The 21,222-nt window shown below is 45.0% G+C and overlaps 3 protein-coding genes across 4 annotated transcripts in view; 2 read left to right on the top strand and 1 right to left on the bottom strand.

Annotated features, from left to right (window-relative positions):
• Positions 1-2,330: 2,330 nt before the first annotated feature.
• Positions 2,331-21,222, bottom strand: part of LOC127592965 (nephrocystin-3-like) — a 31,234-nt gene continuing 12,342 nt past the window's right edge. Inside the window, exons 28-47 of one of the 2 annotated variants that reach the window (XM_052054106.1) lie at positions 18,578-18,589; positions 16,878-16,977; positions 16,275-16,400; positions 16,038-16,199; positions 15,721-15,885; positions 15,496-15,637; positions 15,286-15,407; positions 14,849-14,955; positions 14,514-14,640; positions 14,197-14,274; positions 13,960-14,098; positions 13,299-13,406; positions 12,638-12,736; positions 5,204-5,273; positions 4,370-4,455; positions 3,823-3,894; positions 3,546-3,700; positions 3,344-3,460; positions 2,773-2,882; positions 2,331-2,601 (exon numbers count right to left, since the gene is read on the bottom strand). In XM_052054106.1, coding sequence (XP_051910066.1) covers positions 2,499-2,601; positions 2,773-2,882; positions 3,344-3,460; positions 3,546-3,700; positions 3,823-3,894; positions 4,370-4,455; positions 5,204-5,273; positions 12,638-12,736; positions 13,299-13,406; positions 13,960-14,098; positions 14,197-14,274; positions 14,514-14,640; positions 14,849-14,955; positions 15,286-15,407; positions 15,496-15,637; positions 15,721-15,885; positions 16,038-16,199; positions 16,275-16,400; positions 16,878-16,977; positions 18,578-18,589 — 2,200 coding nt within the window. In that variant the 3' untranslated portion in view covers positions 2,331-2,498. Of the gene's footprint in view, positions 2,602-2,772; positions 2,883-3,343; positions 3,461-3,545; positions 3,701-3,822; positions 3,895-4,369; positions 4,456-5,203; positions 5,274-12,637; positions 12,737-13,298; positions 13,407-13,959; positions 14,099-14,196; positions 14,275-14,513; positions 14,641-14,848; positions 14,956-15,285; positions 15,408-15,495; positions 15,638-15,720; positions 15,886-16,037; positions 16,200-16,274; positions 16,401-16,877; positions 16,978-17,047; positions 17,411-18,577; positions 18,590-21,222 lie in introns of those variants that run through there. The other variant, XM_052054104.1, reaches the window with a different exon arrangement.
• Positions 8,454-10,409, top strand: ackr4b (atypical chemokine receptor 4b). Its single transcript, XM_052054124.1, has one exon. It carries the CDS (start codon positions 8,550-8,552, stop codon positions 9,654-9,656), a length of 1,107 nt encoding a protein of 368 aa, XP_051910084.1. The 5' UTR covers positions 8,454-8,549; the 3' UTR covers positions 9,657-10,409.
• uba5 (ubiquitin-like modifier activating enzyme 5) lies at positions 17,426-21,207 on the top strand. The gene is made up of 11 exons (XM_052054121.1): positions 17,426-17,722; positions 17,829-17,874; positions 17,956-18,045; positions 18,560-18,669; positions 18,769-18,855; positions 18,923-19,007; positions 19,084-19,188; positions 19,298-19,425; positions 20,081-20,216; positions 20,696-20,884; positions 20,961-21,207. Exons 1-11 carry the CDS (start codon positions 17,574-17,576, stop codon positions 21,036-21,038), a joined length of 1,203 nt encoding a protein of 400 aa, XP_051910081.1. The 5' UTR covers positions 17,426-17,573; the 3' UTR covers positions 21,039-21,207.

Genomic DNA, 21,222 nt, shown 5'->3' on the forward strand with positions numbered 1-21,222 from the left:
AGGTTTCTTCAGTATGGGAGTGACAGCAGCAGTTTTGAGATGAGATGGTACAATGCCAGTAGAGAGGGAAGTTTGAATAATGTTAGTGATGAGAGGGGAGAGGGCCGGGATAGAAGCTTTGACTAAAACAGTAGGGAGAGGGTCAAGCTGACAAGTAGAGGATTTGGACTTCTGGATTAAGATGGAGATTTGGTGGACAGATGGGGATGTGAATGCAGAGAATAGGTGGGTAGGAACCGGGGAGAATGGAGAAGGAGGGTTAGGAGCAGCTGAAGGGGTGAGTTGCTGGTGGATAAGTTGGATTTTGGATGTAAAAAAATGAGGCCAGAGTATTACAAAAATCAGTGGAATAGAGATGTGAGGGAAGAGTGTCAGCAGGTTTAGTGAGTTTAGAAATGAGTGAAAAGAGTGATCTGGGGTTGCCTTCATTGGAACTGATTAATCCAGAGTAGAAGATTGATTTGGCTTTGGATATTGAGTCCTTGTAATGGAGAAAGTGGGTAGTGTACATTTCTTTATGAATGGCGAGTCCAGTTTTTCTATATAATCTTTCAAGTTGACGGCCTTTTGATTTAAGTTGTCTGAGGGTAGGGGTAAACCAGGGTGCTGTTTGGTTGAAGGAGACAGTTCGGGTTTTGAGTGGGGCCAGGATATTGAGAATGTTATGGAGATTTGTATTGTAGTGTGTCAAAAACTCATCTGTTGTAGAAAGACAATCAGTACTGGGGAGGTTGTTGATAAGTGATTCTAAATTGTCCGGGTTAATGTCCTTGATTTTACGGAAATGTATAATGCGTTGTGGGTTGGATTTGAAAAATGACAGGTTAACATTGAATGAAAGCAATAGATGATCTGTGTATGGGAGGAGATCGGTTTTACAGTTTGTTGGTGATAATCCAATACAGCAGATCAAGTCCAGAATATGTCCTTTACTGTGTGTGGGAAAGTTGACATACTGTTGAAAACCAAAACTGTCCAGACAGGAGGTAAAGTCTTTGGTAAGTGAGTCATTGATATTGTCCATGTGTATATTAAAATCTCCTAAGAGAATCACATTTGGTGATAGTGTATACAGATGAGTGAGGAGTGTAGTAATGTCAGTGATAAAATTCTTGTTTGGTTTTGGTGGACGGTAAATAGTGGCAATCAGTGTGGGAGTTGATCCAGAGAGCTGTATAACAGTCGCTTCAAAAGATAAAAAAGCAGGCACATTTACAGGTGCAAATTTCCAATCCTCGCGCAGAATCATCGCGAGGCCGCCTCCCCTCCCAGTCGTGCGCGGCACAGCGTGATAAACAAAGCCCGGTGGAGTAGCTTCATTAAGAGTACCATAATCATCTGGCTGCTGCCAGGTCTCAGTCAGACACAGAATGTCAAACTCACGGTCTGTCAGGAGGTCGTGGACGAACTGGCCCTTGCTCGTAAGGGAGCGGATGTTCAGTAGGCCAACGTTGACAGGAGTGCAGCTGCGAGCGACCGCGATGCTATCCGACCTCGGGACGCGTGTCAACACAGAGGCATCCGCACGGCGTCCGGTGTTCTTCCGTGGGCGGCGAGCGGTGGACCAGAACGACCTGATGGAGCTGGAGTTGTCGTATTGATAGTTTCGGCGTGAGCCCCGGTGAGTGCACCTTCGCCGGGGCACGTAAAGGATGTCCGGGTGTTGGAGCAGAGCAGGCGGTGGTGGACCGTGTTGATTAAAGTTGAGTTTGAGCTCAGTGGCTGCATATTGGTGAAGCGCTTCCAATGAGTGGTGGAAAACACACAGAGCGAACCAGCAGAAAGCAAGCCACTCACAGCTGATTGACATAGCCGGACCGGAGTAATGAAGTCGGGAAGCGGCAACAGTTAGTGGGTAAGCTAGCCGCTAGCCGCAACTCAACGACAACTCAATACTCGATGACAGGTAATGACAGTTCGGCCGATCGAGTGTGGATTGATCATTGTTCACTCGGTGACCATAAAAGCAGGTCGACATAAAATATGTCGGCTATAAAAGATAAAAAATTGACATGAAATGGACTTAAAAATCAAAAAATCACGGGGAGTAGCGGCGTCCAAAATTCGCCAGCGTTCACTCCGGAAGTGACGTCATTGTCCACATCGTCTTTCCAGCTGTACTTGTGACATTCCCCCTTTCATGCACTGTAATCTGACAACATGATAAAATATCCACTGGAGTAACCGCCGTCCCTGAAAGGGTTCATTTCACTTTGGATGTGGCTGGCATTCCTGCGATATCGATCAATTGTATACAAGATGTGTGAAAAAGTAATTTTTTTCCCTGACGCGTCCCCACTGTCAGACTACCCGAAATGGAAATTAGCCAATTTGCAGGATTGGAATTCAGAAAGCCTTACGATATTTAATGAACACAGCAAAAATTCTATTCCATCTTTTTTACGGCATTGAAGCGGAATCCAAATGTGACGGGAGAGCGAACACCGCCGGACCTCTTGTGCTTGCGTCGATCGGTTGCAAGTCACGTGATAAGGACATCACAGTTTGGCGAGTTGATCTCTTAGCTCCAAACGGGCGATGGTGGACAAGTGCACCTCATCGGGTCCATCAGCGATTCGCAGCGTTCTTGCATAAGAATACCTGGTGGGGGGTGGGGGACCTTTATCGTATGACCATGTCTGACAAGGAAGCATATGACACCAATTTTTCAAATCTCTGATTGATGTTATTGATTGTTCTTAACTCCCCAAAAGCACTTGGGAGATGCATTTTGGACGAAAAGTGCGAAAGAAATGATTTTTAGATGCTCACATCTGCGCCAGAGGGAAGTCTCCAGAGACGCCGGCACCTCCGAAGACTTGGATGGCACAGTCCACCACTTTGCACGCCATTCTGGCCGCCGCCACCTTGATCAGTGCAATCTGCGCAGATGAAGCGCGCGCGCGCGCACACACACACACACACACACACGTGTTGAAAGCTTCTCAAAAAATAAAAAATAAACACACAGACCAAACAAACCGTCAGAAAACCTAAACATGCAAGTCTGACTTATTTAGAAAGGGAAATGGGTGCCCAGAAATTAATATTAATTAATAATAATATTATTACATTATAATAATATATAATAATTAATATTTAATTTTTCGTTTAAAAAATGTAATCAAAAACAATGGGTTAAATTCTGTGATTTTTTTTTTACATGCGTATGTAATAATAATAATAATAAGAAAAACACATTCAAAAAAATAGGCTAGGTTAATAAATTAGTAGGAGCAGTCAATTGTTTATCATGATACTTTTTCCTTTTCTGTGGCAGTTCTATCACGCAAAAAGCAAATCAATCAATCAATGAATTATGCTGAGCGTCAGACAATTTCACCTGCTTGCGAGCGGCGCGGCTGCCGAGCGTATCGAGCGCGTGGGCGGCGCCGAGCGTGAGCAGGCGGGTTTGCTCAATCGTGAGTCGGCACTCTGCGATCCAGTGCGCGACCACCTCCTACACACACACACACACGTCACGTCACGTCACGAGCTGTCCATTTAGGTGTCGACAAGCGGCTTTTCAAGGGAACGTGGCCTACGTGTTGGTAGAGCTTTTTGCCAAAGGCTTCCCTGGAGGCGGCACGCCGGCACAGCAGCTCCAGCGCCATCTCAGCCAGGCCCACGGCTCTCATGCAGTGATGCAGCCGGCCCGGACCCAGACGGCCCTGAGCGATCTCAAAGCCTCGGCCTTCGCCTACCAACAAGGGACACGGCGGTTAGAGAGGAGAGACCCGCCTTGGCTGCGATAAATATTTGAGGACTCTTAACATAAATGTTTGGGGGGGGTCGCTCAAACCACTTCCTGCTGCCACCCACCGAGAAGGATGTTGGAGGCAGGGACACGCACGTTTTCGAAGTGCACTTCGAAGTGGCCGCCGTGGATGGCGTCTGGGGAGGGGAGGCATGGCAAATTTTGGTTGGCATAAATTCCACAGTGCACATTTCATTCAGAACATTACGTAATGTGATCCAATACAATAAGTCTTTTTTTTTTATAAAAAATGTAAGACATTCTCTTGACCGCTAAACATTTTGTGGTTTAAAAAAAACAATAAAAATTACATGTACACCACAATCAATGCGGCGGGAATTTTGACTCCAGTTGGCAGGTTCAGCTCAACAGGCAGTGATGACAGAAAGGCCAATTGGAAGAGGAAAATATAGTGCATGACAAAATATTTTTGTCAGACTTTTTTTCCCCCCCATCATTCGTAAAAGTAACCTTGACTTTTTTTTTGTACTGAAGTATAATCACACAGTGGATTAAAAAAAAAAGTCTTGAGATGTCTATTAACATGCTGTTACATAATGTGAACGAGAAGCTGCGCAGGTGTGCCTCGTCCAGACACGGTGGCGATCATACCGTCTTGTCCAAACACAGTCAGGGGCCTGATCAATTTGACGCCCGCCGTATCCATTGGCACCAGGATCATGCTGTGTCTGGCGTGTCTGCAAGTGTGTTCAAACAGAAAATACTTTCAATCCCGTCGTTTTGTGGTTGCTCGACCGTTTAAGGAGGCGCCGATTATTTGACTCTATATCCTGGGCGTGGTTTTTTTGGCGATGAGCTCTCCCCGCCGAGAAACCAAACAAACGGCATAATGACTTTTTTGTATGGCGGCGCGAGGCCAAAGTTCACGCGCTTGAAGTCTCAATGACACATTGAGCGGCAGTAAAAGGAGAGAATAAAAACAAAACAACTCCAAAAATAATTTCATTCGTGGCCACTGGTCCACTTGGTTAAATCATTTGTTTGATGCAAAATTTTATGAGAATAAAGTCATCAGGTAGGAGGGGGGGGGGGGGGGGGCGTTTAAGTCACAATTTTACAGGAATTCAGATGTACACTCCAAAAACTCCAGAAAAACACTCCAAAAAAAAAAAAAAAAAACTAAACTACAGAGTCAATGGAGTCAAAAACAAAACCGACCAATCTTTTTGGGGTTATTTATCTCATCCAAAAGGTTGGGTCAAATGAATAACCCACAAAACCACACCACAAAAATTGCCTTGCTTTGCACAAAATTGCAACCTTGCCCCCCAAATTGGCTTCTTAAAAAATAACATAAGACAAACAATTGGTTTGGTTACGCAAGAGTTCCGTAGCATTTGTTTGCAATTGTGTGTGTGTGTGTGTGTGTGTGTGTGTGGCAGGCCTAAAGCGGAGTGAACTGAACTTCGAGGAGGCGATGCTGACCTGCTTCTGGCATCCTCGGGGGCGCTCCTACACATCACAATGGCCACTTTGCATCGAGGATGCCCTGCACCTAAAAAGGACCACACACACACACATTAGTTTTTTCCACCTTTGGAAACTCATCACGATGTGACCCTTATGTGTGCGTGCGCGCACTCACAAATGTGGCTCCCAGCTGGAAAGTCCAGCCGAACAATGTCGGATGGATGCTCGACCACATGCTGATTTACATTTCCCGAAATGTTCGCACAGAGTGGTCGGAGGTCTGCTTTGACGTCGACGTGCGGCTACTTGGTCTCAGAAGTCATCCGCAAAGTCACGAAAAAAAAAAATAGTCTTCCTGTTTTGATTTCCATCAAACGGGACCCCTGAGGGCAGGGTGCCATATGGACACCAGACATATCTGTCGGCACAATGCGACGTGCTCGGGCTTTCAGACACAAATTGAAGCGCTAATACTGTACACTCGAGCATAGTTTGGAATCTTTTGCATTGAGTGCGGTATACCGAGGCACGCTAGGATCCACCGTGACACAAGACAGAACGACAGAGACAAAAGCCGTCAGGTCCGAACGTGTCCCGGTCTGCACTGGAATGTGACAACAATCTTCCTCGAGTTGATTTTTGTTGACACGCTACCTTTTTTTTTCCCCCATCTGTTGGACATCTTCCCCATTTTGTCGATTTCCGTTGCTAAACGTCACCTGATTTTCCTTTCGCCGGCCGGGAATGTTGTGTTGCGTAAAATGAAAAAATTAGCCTTCTGCTTTGTCTCAGCACAAAAAAAAATAAAAAAGTAACGGACTGTGCCGAGGGTTGTTTTCAGAACACTTTGTTACGGTTTGGCATTCGGATATTGTAAAATTAAGGTTTGAGCAGAGCATGCTGGCGACCCTTTGTACGAGTATCAGCGCCGCACTGAAGAGAAAAATGGGGGGATTAAGGTTGTGATAACGTGCAATTAATAGATTTATTTCATGAGAAATAAATCTAAATAAGAGACCAGAGACGATGAGGATCCAAAAACAAAAAAAAGTTGGACTGCTGTGGAAAAACAGTTCCAGTTTTGTGAGTGTAAAAGGTCACGATTGACAGACCAAGAATATATCGATTCCAAGAAAAACGGTTGCATTTTTGAAGTCGCAATCATACAAGAGAAAAATTCTACGATGTGGCAAATGGAGGAGAAAGCTCTGACAAGAATAAAAGTTAGAATTACGAGGGGAAAAAAAGGTGGACTTTTCAAAGACTTAAGCAGTAACGCTGACTGAAAACAGTAGCAACAAGTTGACATAACCAAGAAATTGTTGCAATACACAAAAACAGAGTTTAAAAGATGACAAGAATGTACACTATTATTAACATTACGAAAAAAATCCTCATTTAAGGAGGCATCGAAATAAGACAATATCATTTTTGCAAAAAAAAAGGTTTTTTTTTTAATCAGGTCAAAATCGTCACGTAAACTTTGTCGAATACTCCTCATTTTATAAAAGTGAGAATTTATCCAAATTTAACCCTTTCATGCACAAATAAAGATAACCGGCCGCCACTGTAGTAACCGCTGTCGCCAAAAGGGTTCAAGTGCTGCAAGATAAATACTCAATCGCATTTTTATGAGAATAACATCAACATATAATGGGCGGGTGGGGTTGGGGGTGGGTCACTGTTTGTACAAGGCAACGCAACACAAACGTGGCCACTTTTGGCAGACTCATTCATCACAACTTGTCAGGCGTTGGCCTTCTAGATGCGCGTCGACTTACGAGCAAAAACAACAACAAAAAAAACTTACTCAGGAAGCTAAGCTGAAGCAGAATTGAGAGGGCGCACACACACACACACACACACACACGCACACACACACACACACACACACTGAATGGAGGGGCGTGCTCCAGCAGTTGGAGAGAGGAGGTGGCGTGTGTGGTTATTCCCCCCCCCCTCTCAGGCAACTTGCCTCCACAGACACAAAACACGCGTTGGATGTTTGTGTGAACGGTGGACATTTGATTAGCCGGCGACAGACAAAAGAAAGAAGAAAAAAAAAAACAGGAGGTAAGAACTTCTGATTTTTTTGTTTTGTTTGTTTTTGTTCACCTTGAAGTTGGAATGAAGGTCATATGTCAAAGGAGGTGTTTCGTGTTTAGTTTGCAGCTTATTCTTTGCCTTCCCGTGAGGCTATTGAAATAGAATTGTTTTCCTCCTCCAGAGTTGAATGAGAAGTCAAGGTCCTTTTTATTTTATTTTTTTTTTACAACCCAATCGTGATAACGATCATTTCCTCAACTGTGACATTTTCATATTGGTCGATTGGTTGTCAAACGATTAAAATATTTAATCTAATTAAAAATGCAACTATCATAATTAACTCAAATGAACTAAAAAATTAATCGCGATTACTCACACATTTTTTATCGTTTCTGAACTTCCTTTTACATTTTTTGTCCTATTTTTGCATTTTGCATATAGAAAACTGATTCATGATTCCATGTTGATGAGAGCATTAAAATGGGGAAAAATAGGACAAAAAATATAAAAGGAAATTCAGAAACGATAAAAAAATGTGTGAGCAATCACGATTAATTTTTAGCGAATTTGAGTTAATTATGACAATTGCATTTTTAATTAGATTAAATATTTGAATCGTTTGACAGCTCTAATATATATATATAATATTTTTTCGGGGTATCCATCAGAGTCTCAAACTGCAGTGCATCCTACAGAAAGCCCTTTGCATTATTTTATCCATGTAGCAAAATGGGGCAAAGTTACCATAAAAAAACTCATTAATTAAAAAAAATGGTGGAACCTGCAACCGCATTAATAAATGAGCATAAAACGACTTCCTTAGGCTCTTGTATCCCATCACAATCTGCAACCGTACCTAATACGGCGACGGGCAATTTTAATATTTTCTTGTGCATTCCTTCAAGAAAAATCATTTTAAATCAGTCATCTTAAGCTCGTGTTTCCAAGCGGTCTTCTGGCTGTGTTTCCCAAAACAAATCACTTCATCCAGCCTTGAATATGCAGCTGGTGACAGAAGGGGAAAATACTTGACATGTTTCGGAATGTTCCAATCATTCCCTTCATTGCAAAACAAAACCTGGGCCTCGAAAGCATTAAATGGCCGTCTTCGTGGGATCGTCGTGTTTTGCGGTCGGTCGTTTCTGATGCGTTTCCCAGGGTGGGTTTAAACGCCGGTCGTCATTGTGAGGAAATACGAGGAACAGTTCAAAACGGCTTCTGAGGATTACAAGCATTAGGGAAGCCATGCAGGAGAGATTCCGCGAAAGCCTTCCCGGTTCAACTCTTCATTCCCCCCCTGCTCACACAGCAAAACATGGAGGATTACTATTACCACGACGACGAGGAGGACGGCAGGCACAACGACAGCTACGACTACAGCTACGACCACTCGGTGTGCGACAAAGAGGCGGTGCGCTCCTTCGCCGGTGTCTTCCTCCCGGTCATCTATTCGCTGGCCCTGGTGGTGGGCTTGGCGGGCAACACCCTGGTGGTGGCGGTGTACGCGTCGCGCCGGCGCCTGCGCACCCTGACCGACGTTTGCATCCTGAACCTGGCGGTGTCGGATCTGCTGCTGCTGGTCACCTTGCCCTTCTGGGCGGCCGACGCCGCGCACGGCTGGAGGTTGGGCCCGGCCGCCTGCAAGCTAACGTCCTTCCTCTACGGCGCCAACTTCAGCTGCGGCATGCTGTTCCTGGCGTGCATCAGCGCGGACCGCTACCGCGCGGTGGCTCGCGGGAGCGGCAGGGGTCCCAGGGCGCGCCGGCAGTGGATCCTGGTTTGCTCGGCGTTGTGGGGCGTGGCCATCTTCCTGGGGCTGCCCGAACTCATCTTCTCGACGGTGAAGCATTCCCATCACAGGACGTACTGCACCGCCGTGTACCCGCCCGGCATGGGACGCCCCGCCAAGGCCGCTCTGGAGCTGCTGGAAATCATCCTTCGGTTTGCGCTCCCTTTCCTGGTCATGGTGGCGTGCTACTGCTCGGTAGGCCGGGCCCTGTCCCGAGCACCTGGTCTGCGCAGAGACAAAAAATGGCGGGCCCTGCGCGTCCTGCTGGCGGTGGTGGCCGTCTTCTTGCTCACGCAGCTTCCCTACAACGTGGTGAAGCTTTGCCGAGCGCTGGATGTCATCTACACGCTGGTGACCGACTGCGAGGTCAGCAAGGGCCTGGACCACGCCCTGCAGGTGACTGAGAGCCTGGCGCTGACCCACGCCTGCATCAACCCGCTCCTCTACGCCTTCATCGGGTCGTCCTTCAAGGGACACGTCCTCAAAACCGCAAAGCGTCTCGGCCAGCGACTCGGGAGTCGTCCCAGACAAGAGGACGGCGAGCCGGCGGTGGAGATGGCGCTCAACACGCGCAATCAGAACCAGTCGTGGTCGGCTTCGGAGGAACCGGATACCAGCACCTTCAGCATGTAAAGGCGCAACTAATTTGCCAACAATTCAGCTTTTTTTTTTTTTTAGACCTGAGAAAGGATAAATACTATTTTGGTCCGAGATAGCTGGAAGAGTGCGTTAAAGTTTTAAGACCGAGTAGTCTTAGCGAAAACAGTAAAACCCAGTCGAACAAAGCCCCGGGGTCCGGGACCGAGCCATCGGTAGGGCGTGGCAGAAAGAGCATACGACTACGTGAAAAGGTGACTCGTGAACTTCTGATAGGCGGGCGTACACTGTACGCACAAACCGATTTTGAACTCATTCACTCCCAAAGACGTTTTTAAACGTCTTTTCAGACTTGGTCTCGAATTGGCTGCTACTTAATGAGTTCATATCTTAACTGATTTGGAATGTGTGGGAGACCCCCCCCACATAAAGACGGTGGAGGGGGGTGTATTGCGTGCTTGTGCATGATCAACACAGCACTCACACAAAACACTGTTGCAGTTCCGAGACTGACCACTATGGGACCGCGTGTTATACTGTACACACACACAGCTGCTTTTTTATGCTTGCGGCTCACTTTTTATTCCGAAGAGATTGTCTGACTTGCATCTGGCTCAGCTTGGGACGCTTATTTACGATTTCAACAAGAAGCGAGGTCGTCAACTTCTGTCTCTTGTTCAACATTTAGACGAGGATTCCCATACATCAAGTGTTTGCAGGCACAGGCTAACCGTTGCACTTGGTCTTATTTGTACGTTTTGTTGATTGAATTAAAAAGACTAATATGTTGCTGTCGTGTCAATTTTTCCGACGAAGGACCATAATCGGTCCTCCAATGGTTGTCATAGTAACACTTGCGAGACCCAAAAGGATATTATTGGGAAATTCTGCTTCTCCCCCCCCTCCGCTCCAAGTTTGAATTTCAGTTCCAGGCATTTTGGCCGCATAGAATGATAATAGCTTAAATATGCCAGAGATGACTATATTTAATATGTATTTTTTAAATTAGTCCGGAGGATCAATCTTTAATCACGGCAAGCTCTGGTGATTTCAATAAGGTGGCTATTTTACAAGAGCATACATCTTTTCTTCCCTTTTCAACGGCAATTCATTCCAAATAGAAAAACAACACCAAAAAAAAAAAAAAAAGCAAGCTGGAGTCTGCTCCCGCCTTAACGGAATTCGACAGATTATCATTCTTTCCATCCCCGGTACCTGTTAGTCATCCTCTTTCCACCACGCTGGCTAAACTCAAAGGGTACACTGCAACCATTTGGAAGGGATCGCCGTGTCCTGTGTGCTGTTTGACGGGGAGACAATGGAAAGAAAACTGCTGCGTCATAATAAGGGATGCCATTGGAGAAACGCAATCCAAAGCCCGGGAGAGGACACTTTGGGAGGGGGGAACACCCTTGCGACGAAACTCGGTTATTGTCAACAAATGTCTACTTTTGTTTATTGTGAAACTGTAGCGACGCAGAGATGTTATGATTCCCTGGAGAATGATGATATCAACTCCTCCAAGGGCCATTTACGATATAAAAGAGCCGTCGAGCAAATGTTTATCATAGAATAGTTTCCTCCCTATTACTGCTTTAGCGTCACGACATCACAGGATTGTTTAAAACGTTCCCAAGCGAGAGATTTGTTGGATAGTGGACCTCACGAAAGCTCACACCCTCTCTCAGTCAAACAGGGGAAAGGGGGGGTTGGGGGGGCAAAAGCCAAACATACAAAGAGATTCTTGGGTTGACATCAAGGTCAGTAGATAATCATTTGGACGAGCACGATCAACATCTCCGACATGAATGTGAGCTTTGGGTGTTAGCGCTTGTCTCAAAATTGGCCTCGCCAGTTGGAAGCCCCTCGGAGCATGCGAGATACGGTGGAACCTCCGAGGTCGATATCATCGCAAAGCAGTTTGACGTCACGCAAAAGGCACATCCTTGAAATGCAGAAGGCAGTAAGTACAACAACAATAAAAAAATGTTTTAACCAATTAAAACCCTCAACCTGAAGTGTAAAGATGATGCCCTTAAAAACGGAAGTCAAGTCAAACATTTGCCTTTGCAATAATAGCGCCCCCACTATATTCCGATTCATATTGTTTGTGGAATGAGAGCTGAGAAGACTAATCCACATTTATGGCTGTTGTATGCTACAACGGCAGTGGAATTTTTTTTTTAAATGAAAAATGAGACTGGTCTGTCGTCAAATACTGAACAACAAAAGAAATTGAGACAGTGAAACCAGAGAAGAGCTCAACTTGGTGTAGCCCTCCCGGCGACGATGTCTCTCGTCTTAACGACGCACGATAAAACGCAAGATGAGATGGCTCAGTCCGTTGAGGGGAAAAACAACAGTGCTGTTCTCATGACAAAAACGACTTTCAGCCTAATGCCGACTTCTATTTATAAGAGTTCATTCCTCAATCATTTGTATTCTTCTTATTATTTTTCTTCACGGCTGGTCCATCAAAATGTTTTGAAATGAAACTGGTTAATTGCGACCTCCCCGCCGCCCTCCCGCCCCCTGAATATCATTCACGCCATCAGTTAAACGATTTTCATCAGATGACAACTTCAGCTGCTGAACTCACTCAAACATCCACACATCATAGGCCCTTGGCAGCACCCCGAAAAAATTGAAAGAAAAAAAAATACATTTGCACACGAAGTCTGCGACTGTCCCAAAACGACAATTTTTTCAAGCTGCTAAAAATAGAAAATCTTTTTTTCGGTCCAAGAGTGCCGGAAAACCTTCCACAGCCACACAGCAGAGGGGCCCCCAAGCAGACCCATAAACCAACTTAATATTTAAAGAGCACTTTGCTCAATCCAATTCAAACACGTCCAATAAACAAAATATGTTGACCCGGCCAAGCTGAGTCACAGCTCCGCTCAAGTGAGCACGCATGTCATCGGTCTCGGAAAACAACACATCCAGCATTGCCATCACGTGCGGCGTCACGTTCGCTGACTCATGTAAATAGAGACATAAAGAAGGGCGCAACTCACCGCTGCTCCACCACTTCTTTCCGTTGATAATAAACTGGTCCTCCTCTCGGTGGAGACTGCAGGCCATGTTGGTCGCGTCGCTGGACGCCACGTCGGGCTCTGGGGAACCACGACTCGGTTTGAGATTCGCCGAGTGTGAAGGTAATATACACATTTGAACAATGCAGTCAGTGAAGACAATTTTAAGGATAATTAAGGCCTTCATTACAAAAAAAAAAACAAAACTAAAGCAAAAAACTTTTGGAAGCTTAAAAACAGTGACTCATTTTTTTCTCTCACTTCCATTGTGCGCTTTCTGGTCGTTTTGCAGCAAAAGAGACTCATTACGGTCATTACATCTCAGACACGTTGTCCTGACACCGTGTCCTTGAAAATCAGCAAAACATCCAGCAAAACGATACACAGTAATGACGTGTATGGAAAAGGCCCGGGGGGGTCGGGGGGGTTCACACCCGCTCTGATTAACTCGAGCCAGCAGCTGTTTTCTCGCAGCATAGCAACCGAATGGGACGGGAACACTGGGAGAAACGACTCAGGAACGCTCGTCAGAGAACCGCCCAAAGATTTTTTAAGAAATAAAGCGCCGCCAAAAAGAGCATTCGCTATAGCCCTCGAATGAACAAACGCGGCACTCGCCGGTCACGCAAAGGCGTCCAGTCACCTGTCATGCAGAAACACGAGCGCATCTCTCCTCTGAGCAGAGGCTCCAGCCACATCTTCTTTTGTTCCTCGCTGCCAAACATGTGCAGCACCTCCATGTTGCCCGTGTCTGGTGAAAGCAAAAGTCAAGTGTCTCGCATATTCAGAGCACACGTCCAAAGTGGCGGCCATTTTTCAATCAACATGAAGTGAGCACTTCAAAGGCCTCTTAAACTCTTGTTACATTGCGAAAAGAAATCATTGACACTGTCAGTGTCTTCACAAAGATGAATATCATGAATTATTCATCACCACATATAATTACGAATAATTGGAGCACATTTATTATTTAAATATCAAACTGGGAGGGATGAAGAAGTGGCTCTCAGTTTCAAAAAGGTTGGTGACCGCGCTAAATTGTCCTGGCATGAATGGCCGTTTGTCGAAAGGGGTCGGCTTCGGTTCATCGTGTCGACAAGTACTATATAAAATGGATGGATGGTTTGCTTTTGGACCAGCCCTGGAAATGAACCTTCAAATGACACACGTCCTGTGTCTTTTTGGTCCATTCATCCAAGTGGGACTCCCGCATCCGCTTAAAGAAAACGTATCAATCAGTTTTGGTGAACTTCCTGAGCCGCCGGTCGTGTCGATGGGGGTGTGTAGGCGTGCAGAATGTTTACCCGGCGCCTGGCAGTTAAAGACTTCCGGAGCAAAGAGGCAGCGTCCGGTCTCCTCGGCGATGTAAGCATAGTCCAGCTGAGTTAGGCCGCTGGCCGCCGGCAGGAAGAGGTTCCACAATCCTGTTTCTCGAGCTTTCACCTGACCACACAAACACATTGGCGCTATTGCGCTGTGGTGATCTGAAGTTGGGACTTCAGAGAACCCAAATCATTTAATTAAGCCCCCTTCAGACCTACCTTTAGATCGTCTATTATTTGGGGGGTGTTCCATCTCAGCGGCGAGTGAGCGTATTTGATGTAGTACTCCGTGACTTCCTGCATATTCAAACATGCCGTGAAACTCTTTGACTTTCTTTCCTTTCATCGAGCACAAAAGAGAGACAGTGATGGTGCCGGGCCAAAGGTGATGACTGGGCACGTTGTATTATATGCGAAATCAATGGAGGGCTTGTTCTCTCGCCCAGAGAATCTGTGCTAATCAACTATCAAGGTCCAAAGGTTGAATGGGAAAAGAGGGGGCCCCAAACAATGGGCCGCTTTGTCTCGGCGCTGACCTTCTGCGCGGGAAGCACGTGTTGTCTCATGAAATCCTTCACCTGCCCGAGCACCGCCCGGCCCTTGGCCGTCTGCAGAAAGAGCCCGGCTTCCGGCTCAGTCACCGGAGGCCTGGGGCGAGGTCGGCTGCAAGGGCAGACGAGCAAGACGCAAGTCAGCCGTCACAAGCGGAAGCGGCGGCAGCTGGATACGGAATTCCAAACATGTGATTCCAATCTTTCCTGGCAAAATCTTTCAGCGAGCGGCAAGTGGAATGAATCGGATTTCCGTACCGGACAATCATTTGCGGTGGTGTCAAGGGGAAACGTGACACGGGAATAGAGCAATAACAAACCTCTGCGCCAGCTGCAGGGCGAGCACAGCCAAGGGCTCGACGCACTGGCCTAACTCGGCAGCATTTGGAGCGCTGGCGTTGCCCAGTAGGTGGCGTGCATGAACACCCTTGATAGAGAGGAGAAAAAAAAACAAGAGCGAATGAGAGATATGACAGAACGGATGCAGGGACTTCATACGGATTTTGGAAACTTGGGACTTGTTAAATGTTTTGGTGCCCACACAACTGCCCCCCAGAGACTCATCCAGTTGTGAAAAAAATGGTACATTTTACTTTTACATCCATATGTCATCAAATGTACAGAAATGTGTCGTGCCCATCCAGAAATCTTTGTAGAGTTATCTTTAAATTCACGAATTCAAAGTGAATGAATGAGAAACGCCACGCAGTCAGAGAATTCTTGACAATCTCAGACTCATTTATAACTCCACTAATACCTGAGCGATTCCTGCCATCTTGAACAAGGAGAGCGCCAAGTAGAAATTTAAGCTCGGCAAAGTGGACGGGATCCCACGGCAGCGTCTGTAAACGGAAATCAGGTCGTCCACTGTGGGAATACCTGCTCAAGGACACACGCACGCACAGAAACATTTCATAAGCTGGTCTATTGTTTTTATTTTAATATTGAGCTTTGTCTTAGTTCAGACCTTCTATTCCTTTCAAGCTACCCATTGAGCTCAGAATGTTGAGGCCTAAGGGCCAGTAGTGAGGCATGAGGAAATAGGCCAGGTCTGCCAGAGGCTGCCCAGTGGTAGACAGCTCCCAGTCCAGCACCGCCAACACACGAGCCTAAAGGGGCCACAACAACGCACGTCGGCCTGTAACAGTCTCATGAGAGAATGTGACAGTCGCGATAAGACGGCGTACTGTACCTCGGTCGGATGGAATATCAAGTTGTCCACTCGGAAATCTCCGTGGACCAGCGTGACTTCCTGATAGTCGGCGGGCAGATTGCTCATCAACCACACGGAGAGCTCATTCATGGCGGGGATGTCTCTGTGAGATGACGCCGTGTACTGTTTGGTCCATGTGGACACCTTGAAGAAAAGACATACCACAAATTTGATTCAAGAGGACATCATATTGTAAATGGACTTCTTTTGAATTGCTTGTATACAAACACATTGGGTCTCTACGAAAGGAAATATTTAGAACATTTTTAATGAATAGCTGAAAATCCTTCAATTACCTGTCTCCTACAGTATCCTATTCCTTTTCCATAACCATCCAGCTTGAGCGATGCCAGGTCCAGTGAATGCAGTTTGGCCAGAACTTCCACTGCTGCCACGTACAGAGCCGCCCTCTCTGCCGGGATCACTCCGGGCAGACGAAGGTCCCAAAATATGCGTCCCTGCTCAATTATCAAGTCCATTAGCCAACTTATTCGTTTACATTTCAGAAGTGCTGAATACCTTTGCAAACTCACCACAATGTGCTCCATCAGGTAGAACTCTGTTCCAATGATGTCTATGTCAGTACAGTGCAGGAGGGGCCGAGGCACAGGGAATCCAGTGGAATGCAAGGCCTTCTGAACACGATATTCCCTATCCACCTGAGAAGAAAAAACTTAATATGAATGTAGATTTATCTTGATACTCTTTATTTCTGTTGAAACATTCTATTTTTAATTTGTCCCCCTGTACTATTCTAATTTCCTGAGACAGTAAATTTGGGGTTTTGTTTTATTTTATTTTTTTTGCTAACTGTAACTATCAACTTTTTTTTATTAAAGTTTAAAAACATTCACTCCGCGTACTGATTGATGGATCCGTGTGTCAAATAGTTTTAACTGAGTGACAATTTAAAAAAAAAAACTTTTCATGACAGGCTACTCAGTTTTTTCGGTATGTAGGAACATGTCAACAAAATTACAATGCTACATTTATTTTCATCAAATGAAATGGAGGTCCAATGGTTTTGAAGTTTAAAATTAATGACAGTTCTGTTGCACAAGTATTATTATTCCTACAAACAATTTATGACATAAAGCGCAGGAACGTATGTCGTGATTTTGTTTGTAAATTTCTACCTTGTGGGCACCTGGTAACAACGCACCAGGTGGCTTCTTCCTCAAAACATAACTTTTGGAAGGTGTCTGAATCAGGAAAGTTGGATTGGACTGCCCCGCACTGGAAAGGCGATTACCATGTTAGCTCAAGAAAGTTGTCAACTTAATCGTGACCCAAACGACAAACTCACCTGTACTGTCTGACAACGAGCGTGTCGTCGTTTGACACGAACGACTTCGCAGACAGATACTCTTTAAGTCTGTCCTCGTCGAATTGATGCTGAGGCCGTACCGGAGTCGTCCTTTCGTCCATGTTTTAGTCTTGAAATGATAAGAAAGTGGATTAATTATTTTCTAGAAGTTGCTCGTCAACTAGGTCGCTGGCTTGGTCGGGTTATTTGCTCCTACGCACATTCGACTCAAACACACAAACTGGGGGGTGGGGGGTTAATTGTTTATACTTCAAATAATTGAAGATTATTGTAGTTTTATTTAAAACAAAATAAATACGCGTCGTGTGTTGTGGCAAGTTAGGCCGGATCTGTTTTGGTCACTGTATTTCCGCACGAACTTGATATGCTGTAACACACATCCTGACAGCTGATTGGACTTGTGAAGACGTGTACTTTACCGGGTCGATTGTTGTCGTCTGGGTGTTACGTACATGTATGTACATCCATTTTTTTAGTTTTTAATTGTTGGCTTTTGGGATCCCTTATGGCAACGATGGAGGAACTGAAGCTCCGCGTGAGGGAGTTGGAGAACGAACTGATCAAGTGTAAGCAAAAGCAATGCGCCACCGAGCAGCTCCACCGACCCAAAATTAAAAATATGAGCGCAGAAGTTGTGGATTCCAACCCTTATAGGTAATGTTTCATTTTTATACGAATTTTAAATGTGCTTTGGAGGTGCCGCGCCCTTTGGGAGACTGGTGACTCATTCAAGCTTTTTTTTTTTAACTCGTCCTTGCAGTCGCCTGATGGCTCTGAAGAGAATGGGTATCGTTGATAATTACGAGGTTAGCAATTGCTACCCTTGGACATCCCGTTCAAAATTCTGAACGTTTTGTGAAAATATTGTTGTCCAATGTGTCTGACAGAGCATCCGGACGTTCACTGTAGCAGTGGTGGGCGTTGGGGGAGTGGGCAGCGTGACGGCCGAAATGCTCACCAGGTGTGGCATCGGTAAGGTAATAATGCAAAGCTCTTTTCCTATTATGAGTTGATCAGATTATTATGTATACCTGCATTGTGCAAAAAAAATATTTTCATTATTTTTGGGGAGAGCTATGTGAAACAACACATTTCTTCCAAATAAAACGTAAAAGAGTCACAGATGGTGTTGTGGTGGTACATTACAAATTGATGAAAACTTGCTCATTCATTACTTTTAGCCATAAAACATGAGCTATTATAATCACATGTAAGTCTTTCCTAGTTCAAAATATTAAACTTTTAGAGATAATATAAAATATGGATAGGTTACAGTAGCAATTTACACTAAAGTGACATTGATTCCACTATACTACATGGACACAAAAAAAATTAAATATGATATTAAGATAATCGCAGTTCTCACCAAATTTGGATTTTCTAATGTATTCCTGTACTCTGCAGTTGGAGAGACTGTAGTTGCTCCACCTAGTCATTTTATTGATACAAGATAGTGCAGGTGTACCTAATGTTGTGTCCACATCTTCCCAGCTGCTGCTGTTCGACTACGACAAGGTGGAGCTGGCCAACATGAACCGACTCTTCTTCCAGCCTCACCAGGCCGGCCTCAGCAAGGTGGAGGCTGCTGAACACACACTCAGGTAACACATATTCATGGCATATTCAATAAAGTAATCATCAGAATAAAAACTTGATGTTTTTTTTTTTTTTTACCTGTTCTTGACCGCACCCTGATCCAGAAACATCAATCCAGACGTGTCGTTTGAGACGCACAACTACAACATCACCACCTTGGACAATTTCAACCACTTCATGGAGCGTCTCAGGTGACTTTTCCTCGCGTTCTCTCCTCCGCGCTTCGTGGAAGTGTCTTGACTTCTCTTGTCTTCTAAGTCACGGAGGCCTGGAGGACGGCAAGCCCGTGGATTTAGTCCTGAGCTGCGTGGACAACTTTGAGGCCCGCATGGCCATCAATACAGTAAGGAGTGACCAGCAAAACATTTTTTGGGGGTGGCTTTTGTGGGTGTGATTGTCAAACTCTCCACTTTGTGAAGGCTTGTAACGAATTGGGTCAGACCTGGATGGAGTCCGGAGTCAGCGAGAACGCCGTGTCGGGACACATACAGCTCATCAACCCAGGAGAGACGGCATGCTTTGCTGTAAAAAACTACACAAACAGATACACACACACCTTTTCCCGGGAGGCTAACAGCTACATAACTGCAATTGTTGATACAAAGTCAGTATTTGTTTTGTGTGATTGCGCAGTGCGCTCCCCCTCTGGTGGTGGCGGCCAACATTGATGAGAAGACCCTCAAGAGGGAGGGCGTGTGCGCTGCCAGCTTGCCCACCACTATGGGCGTCGTCGCTGGCATCCTGGTCCAAAATGTCCTAAAGTAAATTCCATACACAGTTGCACCAAAAATCATCCCCCACCCCCTACTTCTGTCACAACAGAAAACCTTGGCAGACTCTGTAGTATCTTTTGTGTTACAAAGGAGAGAAAATTACTAGAAAAGCTATTAGAGGGGGTAAAGTTATTACAAGAATTTTAGAAAATGTCATAATTAAAAAAAATATTCATTGGGAACATTTATTTTCAATTCTAAAACAAATACAGTATATTTTGTTTTTTCCACCCAAAAAAGCAATATAAAGTATTTTTCTAAGCACTTGCACTGCATAGACCCAAAGTTCGTGAATTAAATTATTGAATTCTATTTGAATGGGAATTAGTTTTTTTTTGCATTCAGTATTTTGTCTTATTTTAGAATTTGTTTTATTCTCAAGCTTTTTTTCGATTGAAAACATGAACATTTTTTTCAAAATTGTTTTCAAATTTGGGAAATGTGCCTTTTTATAGCAAATGTCAAGAATATAGAATTTGGAATAACTACATGAAAATGTGATTTATTTATTTTTAAAATATGCACTTTTTTATGCTCCTCGTTTTACTTACCAATTTGATTTCATTATTGCACTCACTAGTTTGAGTGGAAGGATCTAATCATGGATTTTTGTCGCTAAAACGGGACTTTGTCGGTTTCGCAGATATCTGTTGAAGTTTGGGCGCGTCAGTTATTACCTGGGCTACAACGCCATGCAGGACTTCTTCCCCAGCATGGCCATGAAGCCCAACCCACAGTGCAACGATCGCCACTGCCGGAGACAGCAAGAAGTCTACAAGGTGAAGTTGGAAATTTGATTGTAAATTTCCCCAGTGTGGGACAAATAAAGGATATCTTATCTCGCTGCGCTGATATTGACGCTGGATTTAAACTGCATGTGCCCAATTCTATTTCAATACCTATAACCGTTTTTTTGTGTGTGTGTGTTTCAAGTGACACGCATCCAAATGTAGGAAACAACCACTTATGCACAGATGTCTACATAATGTTTTTTTTGTTGTTTTTTTCAGGGAGAGGCTTGAATGTTATTTGTATTATGTTATCAGCAAATGGGTTAAAACATTTAAATCCAATATCAGTCAGGCCCTACTTTTGTGTAAATAGAAATATTGTGTTGCCTAATTGCACCATTTGAGAGCAAAGGAAAAATATCTGAATTGTTACTTGAAACATGCGATCCAAACCCATCTTAAATCAAGCCACAGCATTGCGGGTGAGCTAACATGGCACCCTGCTTGCAAATGCGTCCCCCCGCCAGGCGCAGGAAGCGGAGCGACCAAAGAATGAGACGATCCAGGTCGAGGAGGAGGAGGAGGTGCTACACGAGGACAACGAATGGGGGATTGAACTGGTATCGGAGGAGGCCAACGAAGAGACGCAGGCCGGGGCGGCTGCCGTTGCCGACCTCCCTGAAGGCATCACCGTGGCGTACACCATCCCGATGCCGGTCAGTTCCCATCCAACAATTACTGATAGCCTTAGAAATGTTGTCACTTTCTGATTTTGTTTTTCGTCGGAAACAGAATAAGGGTGACGAGGAGATGGTGGAAGAGACTGAACAAAGCCTGGAGGACCTGATGGCTCAAATGAGAAAGTTGTAGGCTGCGCGGTAGGCAAATTTAAAGACAAATACTGGATTTATCATGGCATACATTGGATGACATCCCATAACTGACCGTGAAAAAAGACCACAAAAAAAGGTGAATGCATGACATAAGGTCACAATGCTTCATATTGTTAACATCTCAATAAAGTATTTATTAGCAGGAATACATGTGGAATGTT

Source organism: Hippocampus zosterae, chromosome 20 (genome assembly GCF_025434085.1).
Source record: "Hippocampus zosterae strain Florida chromosome 20, ASM2543408v3, whole genome shotgun sequence".
Taxonomy (NCBI): Eukaryota; Metazoa; Chordata; class Actinopteri; order Syngnathiformes; family Syngnathidae; genus Hippocampus; species Hippocampus zosterae.

What these genes read in the sequence shown, in the direction of transcription:
- ackr4b (XM_052054124.1), top strand. Translation starts at nt 8,550, where the DNA reads ATGGAGGATTACTATTACCACGACGACGAGGAGGACGGCAGGCACAAC.
- uba5 (XM_052054121.1), top strand. Translation starts at nt 17,574, where the DNA reads ATGGCAACGATGGAGGAACTGAAGCTCCGCGTGAGGGAGTTGGAGAAC. An exon ending in GAGAGACGGCATGCTTTGCT is followed by an intron (nt 19,189 to 19,297) that starts GTAAAAAACTAC and finishes GTGATTGCGCAG; the next exon opens with TGCGCTCCCCCTCTGGTGGT. An exon ending in CTGGTCCAAAATGTCCTAAA is followed by an intron (nt 19,426 to 20,080) that starts GTAAATTCCATA and finishes TCGGTTTCGCAG; the next exon opens with ATATCTGTTGAAGTTTGGGC.